This window comes from Mustelus asterias, unplaced genomic scaffold (genome assembly GCF_964213995.1).
Source record: "Mustelus asterias unplaced genomic scaffold, sMusAst1.hap1.1 HAP1_SCAFFOLD_2843, whole genome shotgun sequence".
Classification (NCBI taxonomy): domain Eukaryota; kingdom Metazoa; phylum Chordata; class Chondrichthyes; order Carcharhiniformes; family Triakidae; genus Mustelus; species Mustelus asterias.
Window position 1 is genome coordinate 17,501 of NW_027592788.1, and position 27,914 is coordinate 45,414.

General features: G+C 55.2%; 1 protein-coding gene across 1 annotated transcript; it reads left to right on the forward strand.

Annotated features, from left to right (window-relative positions):
* Nucleotides 1–14,891: 14,891 nt before the first annotated feature.
* Nucleotides 14,892–26,183, forward strand: LOC144490073 (myelin-associated glycoprotein-like). Its single transcript, XM_078207882.1, has 3 exons — nt 14,892–15,003; nt 22,650–23,003; nt 25,936–26,183. Exons 1-3 carry the CDS (start codon nt 14,958–14,960, stop codon nt 26,181–26,183), a joined length of 648 nt encoding a protein of 215 aa, XP_078064008.1. The 5' UTR covers nt 14,892–14,957.
* Nucleotides 26,184–27,914: the final 1,731 nt, after the last annotated feature.

Genomic DNA, 27,914 nt, shown 5'->3' on the forward strand with positions numbered 1-27,914 from the left:
TTTTTGAAAAGTAGTAACTTTTCTTTGTGTCCAAAGATTTAATTAACAACTTCCTGCATCACCAGTTTTTTTATAGACTCCCATCATTCTGACTTCACATTTAAATCTATAAAAAAGCCACTTAATGAAGGAAGTCAGGCCGCCGGTGTTTCAGATCGCACCCTGACTGGCCTCAAAATTGGCTTCAGGTTTTTAGGTGTCCAGATCACCAACACCCTGTCCTGGTCCCCCCATGCCGACACTATCGTTAAGAAAGCCCCACCAACACCTCTACTTTCTCAGGAGGCCAAGGAATTGTGTTTTAGATGTTTTTAAAGTTTATTTATTTATTTATTAGTCACATGTAGGCTTACATTAACACTGCAATGAAGTTACAGAGATAGGGAGGGGTGTAGGGGCTGGAGGAGGTTACAGAGATAGGGAGGGGTGTAGGGGCTGGAGAAGGGTACAGAGATAGGGAGGTGTGTAGGGGCTGGAGAAGGTTACAGAGATAGGGAGGTGTGTAGGGGCTGGAGAAAGGTACAGAGCTAGCGAGGGGTGTAGGGATTGGAGGAGGTTACAGAGATAGGGAGGGTTGTAGGGATAGGGAGCGTTGTAGGGATTGGAGGAGGTTACAGGGATAGGGCGGGGTATAGGGGCTGGAGGAGGTTACAGAGATAGGGAGGGGTGTAGGGATTGGAGGAGGTTGCAGGGATAGGGAGGGGTGTAAGGATTGGAGGAGGTTAGAGGGATAGGGAGGGGTGTAGGGGCCGGAGGAGGTTACAGAGATAGGGAGGGGTGTAGGGGCTGGAGGAGGATACAGAGATAGGGAGGGTTGTAGGGATTGGAGGAGGTTACAGAGATAGGGAGGGTTGTAGGTATTGGAGGAGGTTACAGGGATAGGGAGGGGTGTGGGGGCTGGAGGAGGTTACAGAGATAGGGAGGGGTGTAGGGGCTGGAGGAGGTTACAGAGATAGGGAGGGGTGTGGGGGCTGGAGGAGGTTACAGAGATAGGGAGGGGTGTAGGGGCTGGAGGAGGTTACAGAGATAGGGAGGGGTGTGGGGGCTGGAGGAGGCTACAGAGATAGGGAGGGGTGTAGGGATTGCTTCACAGAGTCAGGGACACGGGTTCGATTCCCGGCTTGGGTCACTGTCTGTGTGGAGTCTGCACGTTCTCCCCGTGTCTGCGTGGGTTTCCTCCGGATGCTCCGGTTTCCTCCCACGGTCTGAAGATGTGTGGGCTCGGTTGGTTGGCCATGCTAAAATGCCCCTTAGTGCCCTGGGATGTTTGGTTAGAGGGATTAGTGGGATAAATGTGCGGGGGTAGGGCCTGGGATGGGATTGTGGTTGGTGCAGACTCGATGGGCCGAATGGCCGCCTTCTGCACTGTCGGGATTCTTTGATCCTACGACAGTAAAGTAGAAAGAATAAGGAAGAAAGAAGACAGCGAATCAACTGAGAGGGCCCAGAATATTCCGGAAGACGACAAAACCTGGTTGTAATTTTGAAAGTGACTAAAATTCTATTTTTGTTGTTAATGAGTTTGAATTGTATTTATCTAAACAGCATTCCATTAGAATGGTGTTATATTGGGTTTGTTAATAGTTTAGTTAACCTGTTCACTGTTAGTTAGATAAATAAAGTGTTACTTGTTGATTTTACAGAGTCTCAGGGAGTTATTCTGTATTTAACCACTAGAGGCTGCTGAAGAGCCGATCGTCCCCCTTCACACACTCACTTTAACAGATTATGAGGTGAGGTACTCCTCTCTGAGTGGTGAGGTGTTAGTTCTCAGAGAGGGCAAAGTACCCGGATTGGACGGAATGAGTTGTTAATGATTTTCTTCTTTGATTTTCCCGGCCCTCAGGAACGAGGGGTGGAATTTTACCGGCATGTCCGGCCGCGTTCCTCACCATCCCGCCCGAGGCCAACGAAAAATACCGTTCTCCGCGCCTCGCCCGGCTCCGGGATCGGGGCTGGCGTGCCGGTAAAATCCCAGCCAAGGTGCCGAGACGCGGAGTCAGGGTTGGGGATTCGGCGAACAGACGCTGCCTCTGACCGGATGACATTTAAAGTGGGGGTGACTGGACAGGAAACGTTAAAAATAAAAATAATTCCCTCATCCCCGCAGGGCCACTGGCTGGCACTGGAGTTTTCCGAGGTGTGAAACTTCCAGGCGCTCAGGTCTCTGGAAATTTTTCCTTGTTTCATTTCCAGGTAACTGTTCCCAGTATCTGCAACTCCGGTTGGGGGGTAGGTTCGGGGCAGAATGTGCGGAAGGGGCCCTTTTCCCGACATTCCTCTGTGTGGAAAAATGTTTTAGATTTCACGAGCTGCCACCATGTGGGATTTTCAATTATCAATCCAGAAACAGAATTCATAGCCCTGAATCTATCAACAGCAAATCATAGAAACCCGACAGTGCAGAAGGAGGCCACTCGGCCCATCGAGTCTGCACCGACCACAATCCCACCCAGGCCCTACCCCCCACATATTTACCCGCTAATCCCTCTAACCTACGCATCTCAGGACTCTAAGGGGCAATTTTTAACCTGGCCGATCAACCTAACCCGCACATCTTTGGAGTGTGGGAGGAAACCGGAGCACCCGGAGGAAACCCACGCAGACACGGGGAGAATGTGCAAACTCCACACAGACAGTGACCCGAGCCGGGAATCGAACCCGGGTCCCTGGAGCTGTGAAGCAGCAGTGCTAACCCCTGTGCTACCGTGCCGCCCCAATTCCGCACATTCTACCCCGAACCTACCCCCCCAACCGGAGCTGCAGAAACTGGGAACAGTTCCCTGGAAATGAAACAAATCGTTCCTGGTTACTCCATCCTGTTGGAGCATTTCGCTGCAGGGTACAGGTACAGACCCAATTCCATTCGAGGTCCGAAAATATCTCGGTCCATCTGACCCCTGACCCCAGCTCTCAATCATGTGCCTTCTGAATGGCCTCCTCCTGTTCCTGTGTAACAGGCTCGAGGGGGCTGAATGGGGCCTCCTCCTGTTCCTGTGTAACAGGCTCGAGGGGGCTGAATGGGGCCTCCTCCTGTTCCTGTGTAACAGGCTCGAGGGGGCTGAATGGGGCCTCCTCCTGTTCCTGTGTAACAGGCTCGAGGGGCTGAATGGGGCCTCCTCCTGTTCCTGTGTAACAGGCTCGAGGGGCTGAATGGCCTCCTCCTGTTCCTGTGTAACAGGCTCGAGGGGGCTGAATGGGGCCTCCTCCTGTTCCTGTGTAACAGGCTCGAGGGGCTGAATGGGGCCTCCTCCTGTTCCTGTGTAACAGGCTTGAGGGGCTGAATGGGGCCTCCTCCTGTTCCTGTGTAACAGGCTGGAGGGGCTGAATGGCCTCCACCTGTTCCTGTGTAACAGGCTCGAGGGGCTGAATGGTGCCTCCTCCTGTTCCTGTGTAACAGGCTCGAGGGGCTGAATGGGGCCTCCTCCTGTTCCTGTGTAACAGGCTCGAGGGGCTGAATGGGGCCTCCTCCTGTTCCTGTGTAACAGGCTCGAGGGGCTGAATGGGGCCTCCTCCTGTTCCTGTGTAACAGGCTCGAGGGGCTGAATGGGGCCTCCTCCTGTTCCTGTGCAACAGGCTCGAGGAGCTGAATGGTCTCCTCCTGTTCCTGTGTAACAGGCTCGAGGGGCTGAATGGCCTCCTCCTGTTCCTGTGTAACAGGCTCGAGGGGCTGAATGGTGCCTCCTCCTGTTCCTGTGTAACAGGCTCGAGGGGCTGAATGGGGCCTCTTCCTGTTCCTGTGTAACAGGCTCGAGGGGCTGAATGGCCTCCTCCTGTTCCTGTGTAACAGGCTCGAGGGGCTGAATGGGGCCTCCTCCTGTTCCTGTGTAACAGGCTGGAGGGGCTGAATGGCCTCCTCCTGTTCCTGTGTAACAGGCTCGAGGGGCTGAATGGCCTCCTCCTGTTCCTGTGTAACAGGCTCGAGGGGCTGAATGGCCTCCTCCTGTTCCCGTGTAACAGGCTCGAGGGGCTGAATGGCCTCCTCCTGTTCCTGTGTAACAGGCTCGAGGGGCTGAATGGCCTCCTCCTGTTCTTGTGTAACAGGCTCAAGAGGGGCTGAATGGGGCCTCCTCCTGTTCCTGTGTAACAGGCTCGAGGGGCTGAATGGCCTCCTCCTGTTCCTGTGTAACAGGCTCGAGGGGCTGAATGGGGCCTCCTCCTGTTCTTGTGTAACAGGCTCGAGGGGCTGAATGGCCTCCTCCTGTTCCTGTGTAACAGGCTCGAGGGGCTGAATGGCCTCCTCCTGTTCCTGTGTAACAGGCTCGAGGGGCTGAATGGGGCCTCCTCCTGTTCCTGTGTAACAGGCTCGAGGGGCTGAATGGCCTCCTCCTGTTCCTGTGTAACAGGCTCGAGGGACAAGAGGAGGAACCCATTCAAAGGGTGCTCCGGGAAACCCATCCCAGGGTCTGCACATCACTGGGCAGACGTTTCGCAGCTCAGGACAGTTGTGTCAGGCCTGAGAGACACTCCGAGATGTTCATTGACTTGTGTGGGATGAAATCAGTGGTGGAGCCATAGCGTCACCTGCTGGCAACAAGCTGTAGTTCAGCAGAAATTAAATTATATCAAAACGCAGGGTCCTGAATTCAATCACACCTGCAAAGGGCTGGGAATTTTCCAGAGAGATCGGCAGGCAGGGAAGCACAGCCAAGGGTCAGGACTGAGGGAGTGCCGCACTGTCAGAGGGTCAGTGCTGAGGGAGTGCCGCACTGTCAGAGGGTTTGTACTGAGGGAGTGCCGCACTGTCAGAGGGTCAGTGCTGAGGGAGTGCCGCACTGTCAGAGGGTCAGTGCTGAGGGAGTGCCGCACTGTCAGAGGGTCAGTACTGAGGGAGTGCCGCACTGTCAGAGGGTCAGTGCTGAGGGAGTGCCGCACTGTCAGAGGGTCAGGACTGAGGGAGTGCCGCACTGTCAGAGGGTCAGTGCTGAGGGAGTGCCGCACTGTCAGAGGGTCAGTGCTGAGGGAGTGCCGCACTGTCAGAGGGTCAGTGCTGGGGGAGTGCCGCACTGTCAGAGGGTCAGTGCTGAGGGAGTGCCGCACTGTCAGAGGGTCAGTGCTGAGGGAGTGCCGCACTGTCAGAGGGTCAGTGCTGGGGGAGTGCCGCACTGTCAGAGGGTCAGTACTGAGGGAGTGCTGCACTGTCAGAGGGTCAGTACTGAGGGAGTGCTGCACTGTCAGAGGGTCAGTACTGAGGGAGTGCCGCACTGTCAGAGGGTCAGTACTGAGGGAGTGCCGCACTGTCAGAGGGTCAGTACTGAGGGAGTGCCGCACTGTCAGAGGGTCAGTACTGAGGGAGTGCTGCACTGTCAGAGGGTCAGTACTGAGGGAGTGCTGCACTGTCAGAGGGTCAGTACTGAGGGAGTGCCGCACTGTCAGAGGGTCAGTACTGAGGGAGTGCCGCACTGTCAGAGGGTCAGTACTGAGGGAGTGCTGCACTGTCAGAGGGTCAGTACTGAGGGAGTGCTGCACTGTCAGAGGGTCAATACCAAGAACAAAGAACAAAGAAAATTACAGCACAGGAACAGGCCCCTCCAAGCCTGCACCGACCATGCTGCCCGACTGAACTAAAACCCCCGACCCTTCCGGGGATCGTATCCCTCTATTCCCATCCTATTCATGTATTTGTCAAGATGCCCCTTAAAACTCACTACCGTATCCGCTTCCACTCCCTCCCCCGGCAGTGAGTTCCAGGCACCCACCACCCTCTGTGTAAAAAATCTGCCTCGTGCATCTCCTTTAAACCTTGCCCCACGCACCTTAAACCTGTGCCCCCGAGTAATTGACTCTTCCACCCTGGGAAAAAGCTTCTGACTATCCACTCTGTCCATGCCTCTCATAATATTGTAGACTTCTATCAGGTCTCCCCTCAACCTCCGTCGCTCCAGTGAGAACAAACCAAGTTTCTCCAACCTCTCCTCAAAGCTAATGCCCTCCATACCAGGCAACATCCTGGTAAATCTTTTCTGTACCCTCTCCAAAGCCCCCACACCCTTCTGGTAGTGTGGCGACCAGAATTGAACACTATATTCCAAGCGCAGCCTAACTAAGGTTCTATAAAGCTGCAACATGACTTGCCAATTTTTAAACTCAATACTCCGGCCGGTGTTCAGGAGGGTTTCCTGACACAGCATGTGGACAAGCCTACAAGAGGAGAGGCTGTACTTGATCTGATACTGACCAATGATCCTGGACAGGTGTCAGATCTCTCAGTGGGAGAGCATCTTGGGGATAGCGATCATAACTCTATCTCCTTTGTGCTTGCATTGGAAAAAGAGAGGATCAGGCAAGCCAGGAAGGCGTTTATATGGAGTAAGGGGAAATATGAAGACATAAGGCAGCAAATTAGAGGAGTAAATTGGAAGGAGGTATTCGCGGGGAAATGTACTGAAGAGAAGTGGCAGTTTTTCAAGGAATGTCTGTCTAGAGTTCTACAGGACAACGTTCCGATGAGACAGGGAGGAGTTGGTAGGTTAAAGGAACCGTGGTGCACGAAAGCTGTGCGGGACCTAGTCAAGAAGAATAGGAAAGCGTACAAAAGGTTCAAAGAGCTTGGCGAAGATAGGGATTTAGAAGAGTATACGGCTTGTCGGAAGGGACTAAAGAAGGAAATTAGGAGAGCCAGAAGGGGTCACGAGAAGGCTTTGGCAGGTAGGATTAAGGAGAACCCTAAGGTGTTCTATAAATATGTGAAGAGTAAAAGGATGAGACGTGACGGAATAGGGCCTATAAAAGGTGAAGGCGGGAAAGTCTGTACGGAACCAGTAGAAATGGCAGAGGTGCTTAATGAGTATTTTGCCTCGGTTTTCACAGAGGAGAAGGACCTGGGTGGATGTACTGTGGGCTTGCGGTGGACTGAAAGGATTGAGTATGTGGACTTTAAGAAAGAGGTTGTGCTGGAATCTTTGAATGGCATCAAGATAGATAAGTCACCGGGTCCGGATGGGATGTACCCCAGGTTACTGTGGGAGGCGAGGGAAGAGATTGCAGACCCTCTGGCGATGATCTTTGCGTCATCGATGGAGACGGGAGAGGTGCCGGAGGATTGGAGAATTGCGGATGTGGTTCCTATTTTCATGAAGGGGAATAGGGATAGCCCAGGAAATTACCGATCGGTGAGTCTAACCTCAGTGGTTGGTAAACTGATGGAGAAGATCCTGAGGGACAAGATTTATGAGCATTTAGAGAGGTTTAGTATAGAAACATAGAAAAACTACAGCACAAACAGGCCCTTCGGCCCACAAACACATCCCTACCTTCTAGACCTACCTATAACCCTCCATCCTATTAAGCTCCATGTACTCATCCAGGAGTCTCTTAAAAGACCCTATTGAGTTCGCCTCCACCACCACTGACGGCAGCCGATTCCAGTCGCCCACCACCCTCTGTGTGAAAAACTTCCCCCTAACATTTTCCCTGTACCTACCCCCCAGCACCTTAAACCTGTGTCCTCTCGTAGCAGCCATTTCCACCCTGGGAAAAAGCCTCTGAGAGTCCACCCGATCTATGCCTCTCAACATCTTATACACCTCTATTAGGTCTCCTCTCATCCTTCGTCTCTCCAAGGAGAAAAGACCAAGCTCCCTCAGCCTATCCTCATAAGGCATGCCACTCAATCCAGGCAACATCCTTGTAAATCTCCTCTGCACCCTTTCAATCTTTTCCACATCCTTCCTATAGTGAGACGACCAGAACTGAGCACAGTACTCCAAGTGGGGTCTGACGAGGGTCTTATATAGCTGCATCATTATCCCTGGACTCCTAAACTCAATCCCTCGATTGATAAAGGCCAGCACACCTTACACCTTCTTAACCACCTCCTCCACCTGCGGGGCAGATTTTAGAGTCCTATAGACCCGGACCCCAAGGTCCTTCTGATCCTCTACAGTACTAAGAGTCTTTCCCTTTATATTGTACTCCTTCATCCCATTTGACCTGCCAAAATGGACCACTACGTATTTATCAGGGTTGAAGTCCATCTGCCACTTCTCCGCCCAGTCTTGCATCCTATCTATGTCCCTCTGTAACTTCTGACATCCCTCCAGACTATCCACAACCCCACCAACCTTCGTGTCGTCGGCAAACTTACCAACCCATCCCTCCACTTCCTCATCCAGGTCATTTATGAAAATGACAAACAGCAAGGGTCCCAGAACAGATCCCTGGGGCACGCCACTGGTGACCGACCTCCATTTAGAAAAAGACCCATCTATGCCCACTCTCTGCCTCCTTTGGGCAAGCCAGTTCTGGATCCACAGGGCAGCAGCCCCTTGGATCCCATGCCCTCTCACTTTTTCTAGAAGCCTTGCATGGGGGACCTTATCGAACACCTTGCTAAAATCCATATAAACCACATCTACCACCTTCCCTTCGTCAATGTGTTTAGTCACATTTTCGAAGAACTCCACCAGGCTCGTAAGGCACGATCTGCCCTTGACAAAGCCATGCTGAGTATTCTTGAGCATACTAAACCTCTCTAAATGCTCATATATCCTGTCCCTCAGGATCTTCTCCATCAGTTTACCAACCACTGAGGTTAGACTCACCGGTCGGTAATTTCCTGGGCTATCCCTATTCCCCTTCTTGAAAATAGGAACCACATCCGCAATCCTCCAATCCTCCGGCTCCTCTCCCGTCTCCATCGACGACGCAAAGATCATCGCCAGAGGCTCTGCAATCTCCTCCCTCGCCTCCCACAGTAACCTGGTACATCCCATCCGGTCCCAGCGACCTATCTATCTTGATTCAATTCAAAGATTCCAGCACAACCTCTTTCTTAAAGTCCACATACTCAATCCTTTCAGTCCACCGCACGCCCGCAGTACATCCACCCAGGTCTTTCTCCTCTGTGAAAACCGAGGCAAAATACTCATTGAGCACCTCTGCCATTTCTCCTGGAATTAAGTATGCTCAAGAATACTCAGCATGGCTTTGTCAAAGGCAGATCGTGCCTTACGAGCCTGGTGGAGTTCTTCGAAAATGTGACTAAACACATTGACGAAGGGAAGGCGGTAGATGTGGTTTATATGGATTTTAGCAAGGCGTTCGATAAGGTCCCCCATGCAAGGCTTCTAGAAAAAGTGAGAGGGCATGGGATCCAAGGGGCTGCTGCCCTGTGGATCCAGAACTGGCTTGCCCAAAGGAGGCAGAGAGTGTGTATAGATGGGTCTTTTTCTAAATGGAGGTCGGTCACCAGTGGAGTGCCCCAGGGATCTGTTCTGGGACCCTTGCTGTTTGTCATTTTCATAAATGACCTGGATGAGGAAGTGGAGGGATGGGTTGGTAAGTTTGCCGACGACACGAAGGTTGGTGGGGTTGTGGATAGTCTGGAGGGATGTCAGAAGTTACAGAGGGACATAGATAGGATGCAAGACTGGGCGGAGAAGTGGCAGATGGACTTCAACCCAGATAAATGCGTAGTGGTCCATTTTGGCAGGTCAAATGGGATGAAGGAGTACAATATAAAGGGAAAGACTCTTAGTACTGTAGAGGATCAGAAGGACCTTGGGGTCCGGGTCCATAGGACTCTAAAATCGGCCCCGTCAGGTGGAGGAGGTGGTTAAGAAGGCGTATGGTGTGCTGGCCTTTATCAATCGGGGGATTGAGTTTAGGAGTCCAGGGATAATGATGCAGCTATATAAGACCCTCGTCAGACCCCACTTGGAGTACTGTGCTCAGTGCTGGTTGCCTCACTATAGGAAGGATGTGGAAATGATTGAAAGGGTGCAGAGGAGATTTACAAGGATGTTGCCTGGATTGAGTGGCATGCCTTGTGAGGATAGGCTGAGGGAGCTCGGTCTTTTCTCATTGGAGAGACGAAGGATGAGAGGAGACCTAATAGAGGTGTATTAGATGTTGAGAGGCATAGATCGGGTGGACTCTCAGAGGCTTTTTCCCAGGGTGGAAATGTCTGCTACGAGAGGACACAGGTTTAAGGTGCTGGGGGTAGGTACAGGGTAAATGTTAGGGGTAGGTTTTTCACTCAGAGGGTGGTGGGCGAGTGGAATCGGCTGCCGTCAGTGGTGGTGGAGGCGAACTCAATAGGGTCTTTTAAGAGACTCCTGGATGAGTACATGGAGCTTAATAGGATGGAGGGTTATAGGTCGGCCTAAAAGGGAGGGATATGTTCGGCACAACTTGTGGGGCCGAAGGGCCTGTTTTGTGCTGTAGTTTTTCTATGTTTCCATGAAGGCAAGCATGCCGTATGCCTTCTTGACTACCTTCTCCACCTGCATTGCCACTTTCAGTGACCTGTGTACCTGTACACCCAGATCCCTCTGCCTATCAATACTCTTAAGGGTTCTGCCATTTACTGTATATTTCCTATCTGTATTAGACCTTCCAAAATACATTACCTCACATTTGTCCGGAGTAAACTCCATCTGCATCTCTCCACCCAAGTCTCCAACCGATCTATATCCTGCTGTATCCTCTGATGGTCCTCATCGCTATCCGCAAATCCACCAACCTTTGTGTCGTCCGCAAACTTACTAATCAATCCAGTTACATTTTCCTCCAAATCATTTATATACATTACAAACAGCAAAGGACCCAGCACTGATCTCTGAGGAACACCACTTGTCACAGCCCTCCATTCAGGAATGGAGATGGCAGGACAAGTCAAACCCCAGAGAGAACATTCCAGAAAAACTAATTGCAACTTTTATTTCCTTTCTTTGCAGTGATCTCGACAAACCAGGAGCAGTTTGCATACGGTCAGTAAAAACAATTCATCACATCAGCGGAACAGTACAAATAAAACACACACACTGTCTGTCACTGGGGTATGGGTCCCACACACACTGACTCTCACTGGGGTACGGGTCCCACACACACTGACTCTCACTGGGGTACGGGTTCCACACACACTGACTCTCACTGGGGTACGGGTTCCAGACACACTGACTCTCACTGGGGTACGGGTTCCACACACACTGACTCTCACTGGGGTACGGGTCCCACACACACTGACTCTCACTGGGATACGGGTTTCACACACACTGACTCTCACTGGGGTACGGGTCCCACACACACTGACTCTCACTGGGGTACGGGTCCCACACACGCTGACTCTCACTGGGGTACGGGTCCCACACACACTGACTCTCACTGGGGTACGGGTCCCACACACACTGACTCTCACTGGGGTACGGGTCCCACACACACTGACTCTCACTGGGGTACGGGTTCCACACACACTGACTCTCACTGGGGTACGGGCTCCACACACACTGACTCTCACTGGGGTACGGGTTTCACACACACTGACTCTCACTGGGGTACGGGACCCACACACACTGACACTCACTGGGGTACGGGTGAGAGAGAGTGCTGCACTGTCAGGGGGTCAGTACTGAGGGAGGGCCGCACTGTCAGTGGGAGAGTACTGAGAGAGTGCTGCATTGTCAGAGGGTCAGTACTGAGGGAGTGCCGCACTGTCAGAGGGTCAGTGCTGAGGGAGTGCCGCACTGTCAGAGGGTCAGTACTGAGGGAGTGCCGCACTGTCAGAGGGTCAGTGCTGAGGGAGTGCCACACTGTCAGAGGGTCAGTGCTGAGGGAGTGCCGCACTGTCAGAGGTTCAGTGCTGAGGGAGTGTCGCGCTGTCAGAGAGTCAGTATTGAGGGAGTGGCGCACTGTCAGAGGGTCAGTGCTGAGGGAGTGCCGCACTGTCAGAGGGTCAGTGTTGAGGGAGTGCCACACTGTCAGAGGTTCAGTGCTGAGGGAGTGCCGCACTGCCAGAGGGTCAGTGCTGAGGGAGTGCCGCACTGTCAGAGGGTCAGTGCTGAGGGAGTGTCGCACTGTCAGAGGGTCAGTGTTGAGGGAGTGCCACACTGTCAGAGGTTCAGTGCTGAGGGAGTGGCGCACTGCCAGAGGGTCAGTGCTGAGGGAGTGCCGCACTGCCAGAGGGTCAGTACTGAGGGAGTGCCACACTGTCAGAGGGTCAGTGCTGAGGGAGTGCCGCACTGTCAGAGGGTCAGTGCTGAGGGAGTGTCGCACTGTCAGAGGGTCAGTGTTGAGGGAGTGCCACACTGTCAGAGGGTCAGTGCTGAGGGAGTGTCGCACTGTCAGAGGGTCAGTGTTGAGGGAGTGCCACACTGTCAGAGGTTCAGTGCTGAGGGAGGGTCGCACTGTCAGAGGGTCAGTGCTGAGGGAGTGCCGCACTGTCAGAGGGTCAGTACTGAGGGAATGTCGCACTGTCAGAGGGTCAGTACTGAGGGAGTGCCGCACTGTCAGAGGGTCAGTACTGAGGGAGTGCCGCACTGTCAGAGGGTCAGTGCTGAGGGAGTGCCGCACTGTCAGAGGGTCAGTGCTGAGGGAGTGCCGCACTGTCAGAGGGTCAGTGCTGAGGGAGTGTCACACTGTCAGAGGGTCAGTGCTGAGGGAGTGCCGCTCTGTCAGAAGGTCAGTGCTGAGGGAGTGCCGCTCTGTCAGAAGGTCAGTACTGAGGGAGTGCCGCACTGTCAGAGGGTCAGTGCTGAGGGAGTGCTGCACTGTCAGAGGGTCAGTACTGAGGGAGTGCCGCACTGTCAGAGGGTCAGTGCTGAGGGAGTGCCGCACTGTCAGAGGGTCAGTGCTGAGGGAGTGCCGCACTGTCAGAGGGTCAGTACTGAGGGGGTGTTACGCTGAAAGGGAGTTGAGAGATGGAATTGTTGTGGGTGCTGTCTTTGTTGGGGACGAATTGTTTCCTTGTTGGGGCCTCTGAGTAGATACATCCAATTTGCATTTTTGGAGAGCCTTGTGCAAGATCTTTCCTTGCAGATCAGCAAGTGCGGAATCAGCAGTGATTTCAGCATCCTGTCTGTCTCTGTCCGACAGCTGCTCTGCAGAGAGCTGGACACAAAGGGCAATCTGTCAACTCACAACTCTCCTTCGCCTCTCGAGTACCTCCAGCACCTCACGCCGGATCTCTCAGACACCCCAACTCTCTCCAGCTGCAGCAGAACCACGGCAAGATTACAACCCGGTGCTGTACCTGTCCTGGGAGTGTTTGATGGGGGACAGTGTAGAGGGAGCTTTACTCTGTATCTAACCCCGTGCTGCACCTGTCCTGGGAGTGTTTGATGGGGACAGTGTAGAGGGAGCTTTACTCTGTATCTAACCCCGTGCTGTACCTGTTCTGGGAGTGTTTGATGGGGACAGTGTAGAGGGAGCTTTACTCTGTCTCTAACCCCGTGCTGCACCTGTCCTGGGAGTGTTTGATGGGGACAGTGTAGAGGGAGCTTTACTCTGTATCTAACCCCGTGCTGTACCCGTCCTGGGGGTGTTTGATGGGGACAGTGTAGAGGGAGCTTTACTCTGTATCTAACCCCGTGCTGTACCTGTCCTGGGAGTGTTTGATGGGGACAGTGTAGAGGGAGCTTTACTCTGTATCTAACCCCGTGCTGTACCTGTCCTGGGAGTGTTTGATGGGGGACAGTGTAGGGGGAGCTTTACTCTGTATCTAACCCCGTGCTGCACCTGTCCTGGGAGTGTTTGATGGGGACAGTGTAGAGGGAGCTTTACTCTGTATCTAACCCCGTGCTGTACCTGTTCTGGGAGTGTTTGATGGGGACAGTGTAGAGGGAGCTTTACTCTGTATCTAACCCCGTGCTGTACCTGTCCTGGGAGTGTTTGATGGGGACAGTGTAGAGGGAGCTTTACTCTGTATCTAACCCCGTGCTGTACCCGTCCTGGGGGTGTTTGATGGGGACAGTGTAGAGGGAGCTTTACTCTGTATCTAACCCCGTGCTGTACCTGTCCTGGGAGTGTTTGATGGGGACAGTGTAGAGGGAGCTTTACTCTGTATCTAACCCCGTGCTGTACCTGTCCTGGGAGTGTTTGATGGGGGACAGTGTAGAGGGAGCTTTACTCTGTATCTAACCCCGTGCTGTACCTGTCCTGGGAGTGTTTGATGGGGGAGAGTGTAGAGGGAGCTTTACTCTGTATCTAACCCCGTGCTGTACCCGTCCTGGGAGTGTTTGATGGGGACAGTGTAGAGGGTGCTTTACTCCGTATCTAACCCCATGCTGTACCTGTCCTGGGAGTGTTTGATGGGGACAGTGTAGAGGGAGCTTTACTCTGTATCTAACCCCATGCTGTACCTGTCCTGGGAGTGTTTGACGGGGACAGTGTAGAGGGTGCTTTACTCTGTATCTAACCCCGTGCTGTACCTGTCCTGGGAGTGTTTGATGGGGGACAGTGTAGAGGGAGCTTTACTCTGTATGTAACCCCGTGCTGTACCTGTCCTGGGAGTGTTTGATGGGGACAGTGTAGAGGGTGCTTTACTCTGTATCTAACCCCATGCTGTACCCGTCCTGGGAGTGTTTGATGGGGACAGTGTAGAGGGAGCTTTACTCTGTATCTAACCCCGTGCTGTACCTGTCCTGGGAGTGTTTGATGGGGGACAGTGTAGAGGGAGCTTTACTCTGTATGTAACCCCGTGCTGTACCTGTCCTGGGAGTGTTTGATGGGGACAGTGTAGAGGGAGCTTTACTCTGTATCTAACCCCGTGCTGTACCTGTCCTGGGAGTGTTTGATGGGGGACAGTGTAGAGGGAGCTTTACTCTGTATCTAACCCCGTGCTGTACCTGTCCTGGGAGTGTTTGATGGGGACAGTGTAGAGGGAGCTTTACTCTGTATCTAACCCCGTGCTGTCCCTGTCCTGGGAGTGTTTGATGGGGACAGTGTAGAGGGAGCTTTACTCTGTATCTAACCCCGTGCTGTACCTGTCCTGGGAGTGTTTGATGGGGACAGTGTAGAGGGAGCTTTACTCTGTATCTAACCCCGTGCTGTGCCTGTCCTGGGAGTGTTTGATGGGGGACAGTGAATGATCCGGACCGCTCTATCTCCCCCCTGCTGACGTGCGTTACCTTTTCACACACTGACTGTTTTGTTCTCCAATTTCTATTTCAGATTTTGTTTCATCAGGCCACTGCTTTCATTTCCTTTTTCGAAGTTCTCCAAAGTTCTGTTGAGAATCAATGTTCCCGTTTATAAGAATCGCTTTGTCCCTTGCCCTGTTGCATGGTAGGTCTACGTCTGAAGCTTCTAGAAACTTCTCTGGGACTCTGAGCACTTTCTGCATTTTAATAGCACCCTTCACGTCCTCAAACAGCCCATGATGCTTCATTGGAGCGTACATCAGACAGAAAATAGACCCCCAGGTACATGAAGATATACCAGGGAGAGGCGATCCCAAACTCTCTGAGAGGTGTTCATTATCAGTTCTTAAAGGAGAGAGAGAGAGAGAGAGACGAAGTGAGTGTGTGTGAGAGAGAGATGGAGTGAGAGAGGTCAAGAGGTTCGGGAGGGAATTCCAGAGTTCAGGGCCCCCCCAGGCAGCTGAAGGCACGGCCGCCAATGGCGGAGCGATGGGAATCGGGGGGATGCTCAAGAAGCCGGAATTGGAGGAACGCAGAGATCTCAGAGGGTCATGGGGCTGGAGGAGGTTACAGAGATAGGGAGGGGTGTAGGGGCTGGAGGAGGTTACAGAGATAGGGAGGGGTTGTAGGGGCTGGAGGAGGTTACAGAGATAGGGAGGGGTGTAGGGGCTGGAGGAGGTTACAGAGATAGGGAGGGGGTGTAGGGGCTGGAGGAGGTTACAGAGATAGGGAGGGGGTGTAGGGACTGGAGGAGGTTACAGGGATAGGAAGGGGTGTAGGGGCTGGAGGAGGTTACAGAGATAGGGAGGGGGTGTCGGGTCTGGAGGAGGTTACAGAGATAGGGAGGGGTGTAGGGGCTGGAGGAGGTTACAGAGATAGGAAGGGGTGTCGGGGCTGGAGGAGGTTACAGAGATAGGGAGGGGTGTAGGGGCTGGAGGAGGTTACAGAAATATGGAGGGGTGTCGGGGCTGGAGGAGGTTACAGAGATAGGGAGGGGTGTAGGGGCTGCAGAAGGTTCCAGAGATAGGGAGGGGTGTAGGGGCTGGAGGAGGTTACAGAGATAGGGAGGTGTGTAGGGGCTGGAGGAGGTTACAGAGATAGGGAGGGGTGTAGGGGCTGGAGGAGGTTACAGAGATAGGAAGGGGGTGTCGGGGCTGGAGGAGGTTACAGAGATAGGGAGGGGTGTAGGGGCTGGAGGAGGTTACAGAAATATGGAGGGGTGTCGGGGCTGGAGGAGGTTACAGAGATAGGGAGGGGCATAGGGGCTGCAGAAGGTTCCAGAGATAGGGAGGGGTGTAGGGGCTGGAGGAGGTTACAGAGATATGGAGGGTTGTAGGTGCTGGAGGAGGTTCCAGAGATAGGGAGGGGTGCAGGGGCTGGAGGAGGTTACAGAGATGTGGAGGGTTGTAGGTGCTGGAGGAGGTTACAGAGATAGGGAGCGGTGTAGGGGCTGGAGGAGGTTACAGAGATAGGGAGGGGTGTAGGGGCTGGAGGAGGTTACAGAGATAGGGAGGGGGTGTCGGGGCTGGAGGAGGTTACAGAGATAGGCAGGGGTGTATGGTCTGGAGGAGGTTACAGAGATAGGGAGGGGTGTACGGTCTGGGGGAGGTTACAGAGATAGGGAGGGGTGTAGGGTCTGGAGGAGGTTACAGAGATAGGGAGGGGTGTAGGGGCTGGAGGAAGTTCCAGAGATAGGGAGGGGTGTAGGGGCTGGAGGAGGTTACAGAGATAGGGAGGGGTGTAGGGGCTGGAGGAGGTTACAGAAATATGGAGGGGTGTCGGGGCTGGAGGAGGTTACAGAGATAGGGAGGGGTGTAGGGGCTGCAGAAGGTTCCAGAGATAGGGAGGGGTGTAGGGGCTGGAGGAGGTTACAGAGATAGGGAGGGGGTGTAGGGTCTGGAGGAGGTTACAGAGATAGGGAGGGGTGTAGGGGCTGGAGGAGGTTACAGTGATAGGAAGGGGGTGTCGGGGCTGGAGGAGGTTACAGAGATAGGGAGGGGTGTAGGGGCTGGAGGAGGTTACAGAGATATGGAGGGTTGTAGGTGCTGGAGGAGGTTACAGAGATAGGGAGGGGTGTAGGGGCTGGAGGAGGTTACAGAGATAGGGAGGGGTGTAGGGGCTGGAGGACGTTGCAGAGATAGGGAGGGGTGTAGGGGCTGGAGGGGGTTACAGAGATAGGGAGGGGGTGTAGGGGCTGGAGGAGGTTACAGAGATAGGAAGGGGTGTAGGGGCTGGAGGAGGTTACAGAGATGTGGAGGGTTGTAGGTGCTGGAGGAGGTTACAGAGATAGGGAGCGGTGTAGGGGCTGGAGGAGGTTACATAGATATGGAGGGGGTGTCGGGGCTGGAAGAGGCTACAGAGATAGGAAGGGGGTGTCGGGGCTGGAGGAGGTTACAGAGATAGGGAGGGGTGTAGGGGCTGGAGGAGGTTACAGAGATAGGGAGGGGTTGTCGGGGCTGGAGGAGGTTACAGAGATAGGCAGGGGTGTATGGTCTGGAGGAGGTTACAGAGATAGGGAGGGGTGTAGGGGCTGGAGGAGGTTACAGAGATAGGCAGGGGTGTACGGTCTGGAGGAGGTTACAGAGATAGGGAGGGGTGTAAGGGCTGGAGGAAGTTACAGAGATAGGGAGGGGTGTAGGGTCTGGAGGAGATTACAGAGATAGGGAGGGGTGTAGGGGCTGGAGGAGGTTACAGAGATAGGGAGGGGTGTAGGGGCCGGAGGAGGTTACAGAGATCGGGAGGGGTGTAGGGTCTGGAGGAGATTACAGAGATAGGGAGGGGTGTAGGGGCTGGAGGAGGTTACTGAGGTAGGGAGGGGTGTCGGGGCTGGAGGAGGTTACAGAGATAGGGAGGGGCATAGGTGCTGCAGAAGGTTCCAGAGATAGGGAGGGGTGTAGGGGCTGCAGAAGGTTACAGAGATAGGGAGGGGTGTAGGGTCTGGAGGAGGTTACAGAGATAGGGAGGGGTGTAGGGTCTGGAGGAGATTACAGAGATAGGTAGGGGTGTAGGGGCTGGAGGAGGTTACAGAGATATGGAGGGGTGTCAGGGCTGGAGGAGGTTACAGAGATAGGGAGGGGCATAGGGGCTGCAGAAGGTTCCAGCGATAGGGAGGGGTGTAGGGGCTGGAGGAGGTTACAGAGATATGGAGGGTTGTAGGTGCTGGAGGAGGTTCCAGAGATAGGGAGGGGTGTAGGGGCTGGAGGAGGTTACAGAGATGTGGAGGGTTGTAGGTGGAGGAGGCGGTTACAGAGATAGGGAGGGGTGTAGGGGCTGGAGGAGGTTACAGAGATAGGGAGGGGTGTAGGGGCTGGAGGAGGTTACAGAGATAGGGAGGGGTGTCGGGGCTGGAGGAGGTTACAGAGAGAGGGAGGGGTGTCGGGGCTGGAGGAGGTTACAGAGATAGGGAGGGGTGTAGCGGCTGGAGGAGGTTACAGAGATAGGGAGGGGTGTAGGGGCTGGAGGAGGTTACAGAGATAGGGAGGGGTGTATGGGCTGCAGAAGGTTCCAGAGATAGGGAGGGGTGTCAGGGCTGGAGGAGGTTACAGAGATAGGGAGGGGCATAGGGGCTGGAGGAGGTTACAGAGATAGGGAGGGGTGTAGGGGCTGGAGGAGGTTACAGAGATGTGGAGGGTTGTAGGTGCTGGAGGAGGTTACAGAGATAGGGAGGGGTGTAGGGGCTGGAGGAGGTTACATAGATAGGGAGGAGGTGTCGGGGCTGGAGGAGGTTACAGAGATAGGAAGGGGGTGTCGGGGCTGGAGGAGGTTACAGAGATAGGGAGGGGTTTAGGGGCTGGAGGAGGTTACAGAAATATGGAGGGGTGTCGGGGCTGGAGGAGGTTACAGAGATAGGGAGGGGTGTAGGGGCTGCAGAAGGTTCCAGAGATAGGGAGGGGTGTAGGGGCTGGAGGAGGTTACAGAGATATGGAGGGTTGTAGGTGCTGGAGGAGGTTCCAGAGATAGGGAGGGGTGTAGGGGCTGGAGAAGGTTACAGAGATATGGAGGGTTGTAGGTGCTGGAGGAGGTTCCAGAGATAGGGAGGGGTGTAGAGTCTGGAGAAGGTTACAGAGATAGGGAGGGGTGTAGGGGCTGGAGGAGGTTACAGAGATAGGGAGGGGTGGAGGGGCTGGAGGAGGTTACAGAGATAGGGAGGGGGTATAGGGGGCTGGAGGAGGTTACAGAGATAGGGAGGGGGTGTAGGGGCTGGAGGAGGTTACAGAGATAGGAAGGGGGTGTCGGGGCTGGAGGAGGTTACAGAAATATGGAGGGGTGTCGGGGCTGGAGGAGGTTACAGAGATAGGGAGGGGCATAGGGGCTGCAGAAGGTTCCAGCGATAGGGAGGGGTGTAGGGGCTGGAGGAGGTTACAGAGATGTGGAGGGTTGTAGGTGCTGGAGGAGGTTACAGAGATAGGGAGCGGTGTAGGGGCTGGAGGAGGTTACATAGATATGGAGGGGGTGTCGGGGCTGGAAGAGGCTACAGAGATAGGAAGGGGGTGTCGGGGCTGGAGGAGGTTACAGAGATAGGGAGGGGTGTAGGGGCTCGATGAGGTTACAGAGATAGGGAGGGGTGTAGGGGCTGGAGGAGGTTACAGAGATAGGGAGGGGTGTAGGGGCTGGAGGAGGTTACAGAGATAGGCAGGGGTGTATGGTCTGGAGGAGGTTACAGAGATAGGGAGGGGTGCACGGTCTGGAGGAGGTTACAGAGATAGGGAGGGGTGTAAGGGCTGGAGGAAGTTACAGAGATAGGGAGGGGTGTAGGGGCCGGAGGAGGTTACAGAGATAGGGAGGGGTGTAGGGTCTGGAGGAGATTACAGAGATAGGGAGGGGTGTAGGGGCTGGAGGAGGTTACTGAGGTAGGGAGGGGTGTCGGGGCTGGAGGAGGTTACAGAGATAGGGAGGGGCATAGGTGCTGCAGAAGGTTCCAGAGATAGGGAGGGGTGTAGGGGCTGCAGAAGGTTACAGAGATAGGTAGGGGTGTAGGGGCTGGAGGAGGTTACAGAAATTTGGAGGGGTGTCAGGGCTGGAGGAGGTTACAGAGATAGGGAGGGGCATAGGGGCTGCAGAAGGTTCCAGCGATAGGGAGGGGTGTAGGGGCTGGAGGAGGTTACAGAGATGTGGAAGGTTGTAGGGGCTGGAGGAGGTTACAGAGATAGGGAGGGGTGTAGGGGCTGGAGGAGGTTACATAGATAGGGAGGGGGTGTCGGGGCTGGAAGATGTTACAGTGATGTGGAGGGTTGTAGGTTCTGGAGGAGGTTACAGAAATATGGAGGGGTGTCAGGACTGGAGGAGGTTACAGAGATAGGGAGGGGCATAGGGGCTGGAGGAGGTTACAGAGATGTGGAAGGTTGTAGGGGCTGGAGGAGGTTTCAGAGATAGGGAGGGGTGTAGAGGCTGGAGGAGGTTACAGAGACAGGGAGGGGTGTAGGGGCTGCAGAAGGTTCCAGAGATAGGGAGGGGTGTAGGGGCTGGAGGAGGTTACAGAAATATGGAGGGGTGTCAGGACTGGAGGAGGTTACAGAGATAGGGAGGGGCATAGGGGCTGGAGGAGGTTACAGAGTTAGGGAGGGGTGTAGGGGCTGGAGGAGGTTACAGAGATGTGGAGGGTTGTAGGTGCTGGAGGAGGTTACAGGGATAGGGAGGGGTGTAGGGGCTGGAGGAGTTTACATAGATAGGGAGGGGGTGTCGGGGCTGGAGGAGGTTACAGAGATAGGAAGGGGGTGTCGGGGCTGGAGGAGGTTACAGAGATAGGGAGGGGTGTAGGGGCTGGAGGAGGTTACAGAAATATGGAGGGGTGTCGGGGCTGGAGGAGGTTACAGAGATAGGGAGGGGTGTAAGAGCTGCAGAAGGTTCCAGAGATAGGGAGGGGTGTAGGGGCTGGAGGAGGTTACAGAGATATGGAGGGTTGTAGGCGCTGGAGGAGGTTCCAGAGATAGGGAGGGGTGTAGGGGCTGGAGGAGGTTACATAGATAGGGAGGGGGTGTCGGGGCTGTAAGATGTTACAGTGATGTGGAGGGTTGTAGGTGCTGGAGGAGGTTCCAGAGATAGGGAGGGGTGTAGGGGCTGCAGAAGGTTACAGAGATAGGGAGGGGTGTCGGGGCTGGAGGAGGTTACAGAGATGTGGAGGGTTGTAGGTGGAGGAGGAGGTTACAGAGATAGGGAGGGGTGTAGGGGCCGGAGGAGGTTACAGAGATAGGGAGGGGTGTCGGGGCTGGAGGAGATTACAGAGAGACGGAGGGGTATAGGGGCTGGAGGAGGTTACAGAGATAGGGAGGGGTGTCGGGGCTGGAGGAGGTTACTGAGAGAGGGAGGGGTATAGCGGCTGGAGGAGGTTACAGAGATAGGGAGGGGGTGTCGGGGCTGGAGGAGGTTACAGAGAGAGGGAGGGGTATAGGGGCTGGAGGAGGTTACAGAGATAGGGAGGGGTGTAGGGGCTGGAGGAGGTTACAGAGAGAGGGAGGGGTATAGGGGCTGGAGGAGGTTACAGAGATAGGGAGGGGTGTCGGGGCTGGAGGAGGTTACAGAGAGAGGGAGGGGTATAGGGGCTGGAGGAGGTTACAGAGATAGGGAGGGGTGTAGGGGCAGGAGAAGGTTACAGAGATAGGGAGGGGTGTAGGGGCTGGAGGAGGTTACAGAGATAGGGAGGGGTGTAGGGGCTGCAGAAGGTTCCAGAGATAGGGAGGGGTGTCGGGGCTGGAGGAGGTTACAGAGAGAGGGAGGGGTATAGGGGCTGGAGGAGGTTACAGAGATAGGGAGGGGTATAGTGGCTGGAGGAGGTTTCAGAGATAGGGAGGGGTGTAGGGGCTGGAGGAGGTTACAGAGATAGGGAGGGGTGTAGGGGCTGGAGGAGGTTACAGAAATATGGAGGGGTGTCAGGGCTGGAGGAGGTTACAGAGATAGGGAGGGGCATAGGGGCTGGAGGAGGTTACAGAGATAGGGAGGGGTGTAGGGGCTGGAGGAGGTTACAGAGATGTGGAGGGTTGTAGGTGCTGGAGGAGGTTACAGAGATAGGGAGGGGTGTAGGGGCTGGAGCAGGTTACATAGATAGGGAGGGGGTGTCGGGGCTGGAAGATGTTACAGAGATAGGAAGGGGGTGTCAGGGCTGGAGAAGGTTTACAGAGATAGGGAGGGGTGTAGGGGCTGGAGGAGGTTACAGAAATATGGAGGGGTGTCGGGGCTGGAGGAGGTTACAGAGATAGGGAGGATTGATGATTTACTAAGAAGCTACCGGGACTTGATGAATTGAGTCATAAGGAGAGGCTGAATAGACTGGGACTTTTTTCACTGGAGCGTAGGAGGCTGAGGGGTGATCTTTCGAGGTCTATAAAATAATAAGGGGCATAGATCAGCTAGACAGTCAATATCTTTTCCCAAAGGTAGGGGAGTCTAAAACTAGAGGGCATAGGTTTAAGGTGAGAGGGGAGAGATACAAAAGTGTCCAGAGGGGCAATGTTTTCACACAGAGGGTGGTGAGTGTCTGGAACAAGCTGCCAGAGGCAGTAGTAGAGGCGGGTACAATTTTGTCTTTCAAGAAGCATTTAGAAGTTACATGGGTAGGATGGGTATGGAGGGATATGGGCCAAACGCGGGCAATTGGGACTAGCTTAATGGTTTAAAAAAAAGAGGCGGTATGGACAAGTTGGGCTGAAGGGCCTGTTTCCGTGCTGTAAACCTCTCTGACTCTATGAGTAAGTTGGATTGAGGGATACGGGGAGAAGGTGGGTTGTTCGATGCATCCGGAATATCCACGGGGGTGCCGTGTCCCAGCTAATGCTATCATTCTGTCTCTCTCCCCAGGATCGTGCGAGGCAGGTTGGGTTGTTGATCTCCCCAGCACGCTCACAGCTCAGAGAGGGTTATGCGTAGTGATTCCCTGTCACTACCAGTATCCCAGCGGCGTGACTCCTACACAGTACGTGGGAATCTGGCTCCAACTTCGGAAATCAGTCCGGACGCAAACTATTTACAACAGCAGCGATTCCCAGTCGCAGAGGAACAGATTCCGACTGTCCGGCCAGCTGGAGGACCGTGACTGTTCCTTGTCCATTGACAATGTACGTCATCAAGACAGCAGCACCTATCAGTTCCGAATTGAGCTGGGTGGTTCTTCTAAATACACCTACAGCAAGCGTGTCCATTTACACGTGTCAGGTTAGTTATTGTCTCTCTCGCCGTGCTCCCACTCTCGAGACATTTTCGGGAGACACCCCTCTGTCCCAGTCTAGGTCCCCGCGCGCCCACATACGGGGAGCCTTCCCGAAACCGGGCTGGTGGATCCTTCATTGGGATCTTCGGACTGTGTTTGAGGTGGGTCCACGTTTCGGGGGGTTGGGGGGGGGGGGGGGGGGGGGGGCGAGCGGGGGGAGGAGGTGCAGGGGGTGGTTGGCAGATCCGCACTCCGCCCGCCCGGAACTGTGATTGGTCGGAGAATGTTTTGGGCTCCGGTTTCATGCGGGTCTGCGCTCGGATGGGTCTGCCCTCGACAGAGCTCGCGTTTGACTAATCCGCATCGGACGGGTCCGCGTTTGTGATTAACAGGTCCGCTCTCGACCAACCTGCATCGGGAAAATGCTCGGTTTATTGTAAAGGGTGTGATAATGGGACACTTAGAAATTATCAACAGGACTAGAAAAAGTCAACGTGGATTTATGAAAGGGAAATCCTGTTTGACAAACCTAGGCGGCACGGTAGCGCAGTGGTTAGCACTGCTGCTTCACAGCTCCAGGGTCCTGGGTTCGATTCCCGGCTCGGGTCACTGTCTGTGTGGAGCTTGCACATTCTCCTCGTGTCTGCGTGGGTTTCCTCCGGGTGCTCCGGTTTCCTCCCACAGTCCAAAGATGTGCGGGTTAGGTTGATTGGCCAGGTTAAAAATTGCCCCTTAGAGTCCTGAGATGCGTAGGTTAGCGGGATTAGCGGGTAACTATGTGGGGGTAGGGGTAGGGGTAGGGCCTGGGTGGGATTGTGGTCGGTGCAGACTCGATGGGCCGAATGGCCTCCTTCTGCACTGTAGGGTTTCTATGGTTACTGCAGTTATCTGATGTCATGAGGAGGGTAGATAAAGGGAAACCGGTGGATGTGGTGTATTTGGATTTTCAGAAAGCTTTCGATGAAGTCTCTCTGAAGAGGTTAGTGTGTAAGCTTAAAGTGCATGGATTGGGGGTAATTCATTGGTATGGATTGTGAATTAGTTGCAGAGAGGAGGAATAAATGGGTGTTTTTCTAAGTGGCAGGCAGTGACGAGTGGGGACCCGCAGGGACCCAGCTGTTCACGATGTAGATCGATGATTTGGATAAGGAAACCAAATGTAATATTTCCAAGTTTGCTGACAACTCAAAACTTGATGGGAGTGTGAGTGGTGAGGAAGATGTTGAGTCTTCAAGGTGATTGGGTAAATATGTGGCAGATGCAGAATATTGCGGATAAATGTGAATTTCTTCACTTTGGATGTAGAAACGGAAAGGCAGAGTATTATTTAAATGCTGATCGATTGGGAAATGTTGATATACAACGGGACCTGGAGCGTCCATGTACACCAGTCACTGACAACAGGCAGGCAGGTACAGCAAACAGTTAGGAAGGCAAATGGTCTGTTGGCCTTTATCGTGAGAGGATTCGAGTCCGGGGCAAGGATGTCTCACTGCAGCTGTACGGGGTCTTGGTGAGACCACACCTGGGGTATTGTGGGCGGTTTTGGTCTCCTTATCTGAGAAAGGACATATTTATCACAGAGGGAGCGCAGCGAAGGTTCACCAGACTGATTCCTGGGAAGGGGGAGTGTCGGACGGGGAGAGATTGGGTGGATCGGGCCTGTATTCACTGGGGTTTATCCCCGGGATGGGGGGGGCAGGGGGGAAAGGAAGAGAGCGGGGGGGAAAGAAAGATAGTTGGGGGGGGAAAGAAGATAGTTGGGGGGGGAAAGAAAGATAGTTGGGGGGGGAAAGAAAGATAGTTGGGGGGGGAAAGAAAGATAGTTGGGGGGGGAAAGAAAGATAGTTGGGGGGGGAAAGAAAGATAGTTGGGGGGGAAAGAAAGATAGTTGGGGGGGGAAGAAAGATAGTTGGGGGGGGAAAGAAAGATAGTTGGGGGGGGAAGAAAGATAGTTGGGGGGGGAAAGAAAGATAGTTGGGGGGGGAAAGAAAGATAGTTGGGGGGGGAAGAAAGATAGTTGGGGGGGGAAAGAAAGATAGTTGGGGGGGGAAAGAAAGATAGTTGGGGGGGGAAAGAAAGATAGTTGGGGGGGGAAAGAAAGATAGTTGGGGGGGGAAAGAAAGATAGTTGGGGGGGGAAAGAAAGATAGTTGGGGGGGGAAAAGAAAGATAGTTGGGGGGGGAAAGAAAGATAGTTGGGGGGGGAAAGAAAGATAGTTGGGGGGGGAAGAAAGATAGTTGGGGGGGAAAGAAAGATAGTTGGGGGGGGAAAGAAAGATAGTTGGGGGGGGAAAGAAAGATAGTTGGGGGGGAAAGAAAGATAGTTGGGGGGGGAAAGAAGATAGTTGGGGGGGAAGAAAGATAGTTGGGGGGGGAAAGAAAGATAGTTGGGGGGGGAAAGAAAGATAGTTGGGGTGGGAAAGAAAGATAGTTGGGGTGGGAAAGAAAGATAGTTGGGGGGGAAGAAGATAGTTGGGGGGGGAAAGAAAGATAGTTGGGGGGGGAAAGAAAGATAGTTGGGGGGAAAGAAAGATAGTTGGGGGGGGAACGAAAGATAGTTGGGGGGGAAAGAAAGATAGTTGGGGGGGAGGGGGCCTGGGGGAGGGGGGGACGTGGGGGGGGTGGGTGTGGGGGCCGGGGGGGGAGGCGCGGGGGCCGGGGGGGGGGGGCGCGGGGGGGTGTGGGGGCCGGGGAGGGGGGTGCGGGCGTGGGGGCAGGTGGACCGGGGGGCGGTGCAGAGGGGGGGGGAAGCGAGACGGGGGGGGGGGAGGGGGGAGGCGGCGAGGGCACCCTGTCTGGCAGGACAGCGCGACGGGACCCTCCCGCCTCCTGCCGAGCCGGGTGGGGTTGGGGCCGGTACGGACCCTGAACACAGATCACCGGGAGCGCGGCAGCAATGTTACCGCCCCTAATGAAGGATGTTCTCTCCAACCAGACCCGACAGAGAAGCCGACGGTCTCCCACAGAGAGGATGTGGTTGAAGGCAGGGAGGTGACCGTAACCTGCACTTTCCTCACTAACTGCACGGGAACACAAGCAACACTGAACTGGCTGCAATTTAAACCGGCAAAACGCTCGTATCTCACCAACCAAGGTGGAGACACGGAACGCGGCCTTGCTGTTTACCAGCCACCTGACCTTCATTCCCAGCTTCCAGCATCAGGAGAAACGTCTCGTGTGTGAAGTCAAATGGCGTCACGTCTCATTGCGAGGAGATTTGCATTTGGAGATACAGTGTAAGGGGATTTGCATTTGGAGATATGGTGTAAGGAAATTCTCCCTAGTTTAATCTCAGCGACAGAATGACCCCCACCTCAGGGACTGAGCCGAGTGAAACAGCCCAGAATCATTGTCACATCTGGAAATATCTCCCTGTTCATAGATTCATTCACTGAACCCTCCATCAGAACCCCCGCCTCCCTTCATCCCGCACCCACACACCCCCTCCCTCACTCCCCCACACACCCCCTCCCGCCTCCCTCACTCCCCCACACACCCCCTCCCGCCTCCCTCACTCCCCCACACACCCCCTCCCGCCTCCCTCACTCCCCCACACACCCCCTCCCGCCTCCCTCACTCCCCCACACACCCCCTCCCGCCTCCCTCACTCCCCCACACACCCCCTCCCGCCTCCCTCACTCCCCATCCCCTCCCCCATCCCCTCCCTCACTCCCCCATCCCCTCCCCCATCCCCTCCCTCACTCTTCATCCCCTCCCACCACTCCCCATCCCCTCCCCCCTCCCCGCCTCCCTCACTCCCCCATCCCCTCCCCGCCTCCCTCACTCCCCCATCCCCTCCCCCACCCCCTCCCCGTCTCCCTCACTCCCCCGTCCCCTCCCCGTCTCCCTCACTCCCCCATCCCCTCCCCGCCTCCCTCACTCAACCACACACCCCCTCCCGCTCCCTCACTCCCCCACACACCCCCTCCCGCCTCCCTCACTCCCCATCCCCTCCCCCATCCCCTCCCTCACTCCCCCACACACCCCCTCCCTCACTCCCCCACACACCCCCTCCCGCCTCCCTCACTCCCCCATCCCCTCCCCATCCCCTCCCTCACTCCCCCATCCCCTCCCCTCCTCCCTCACTCCTCCATCCCCTCCCCGTCTCCCTCACTCCCCCATCCCCTCCCCGCCTCCCTCACTCCCCACATACCCCCTCCCGCCTCCCTCACTCCCCACACACCCCTCCTGCCTCCCTCACTCCCCATCCCCTCCCCCATCCCCTCCCTCACTCCCCCACACACCCCCTCCCGCCTCCCTCACTCCCCCACACACCCCCTCCCGCCTCCCTCACTCCCCCATCCCCTCCCCATCCCCTCCCCCACTCCCCCATCCCCTCCCCTCCTCCCTCACTCCCCCATCCCCTCCCCGTCTCCCTCACTCCCCCAACCCCTCCCCATCCCCTCCCTCACTCCCCCATCCCCTCCCCTCCTCCCTCACTCCCCCATCCCCTCCCCGTCTCCCTCACTCCCCCAACCCCTCCCCATCCACTCCCTCACTCCCCATCCCTCCCCTCCTCCCTCACTCCTCCATCCCCTCCCCGCCTCCCTCACTCCCCCATCCACTCCCCATCCCCTCCCACACTCCCCCATCCCCTCCCCATCCCCTCCCACACTCCCCCATCCCTCCCCATCCCCTCCCTCACTCCCCCATCCCCTCCCCTCCCTCCTCCCTCACTCCTCCATCCCCTCCCCAACTCCCCCATCCCCTCCCCACTCCCCCATCCCCATCCCCTCCCTCACTCCCCCATCCCCTCCCCGCCTCCCTCACTCCTCCATCCCCTCCCCGCCTCCCTCACTCCTCCATCCCCTCCCCGCCTCCCTCACTCCTCCATCCCCCTCCCCGCCTCCCTCACTCCCCCATCCCCTCCCCGCCTCCCTCACTCCTCCATCCCCTCGCAGCCTCCCTCACTCC

Excerpts from the sequence above, each read along its gene's own strand:
- LOC144490073 (XM_078207882.1), top strand. The coding sequence starts at position 14,958 with ATGTTCCCGTTTATAAGAATCGCTTTGTCCCTTGCCCTGTTGCATG. Across the intron at positions 15,004-22,649 it reads GTCCCTTGCCCTGTTGCATG|GATCGTGCGAGGCAGGTTGG; the intron begins GTAGGTCTACGT and ends CTCTCTCCCCAG. Across the intron at positions 23,004-25,935 it reads TGTCCATTTACACGTGTCAG|ACCCGACAGAGAAGCCGACG; the intron begins GTTAGTTATTGT and ends CTCTCCAACCAG.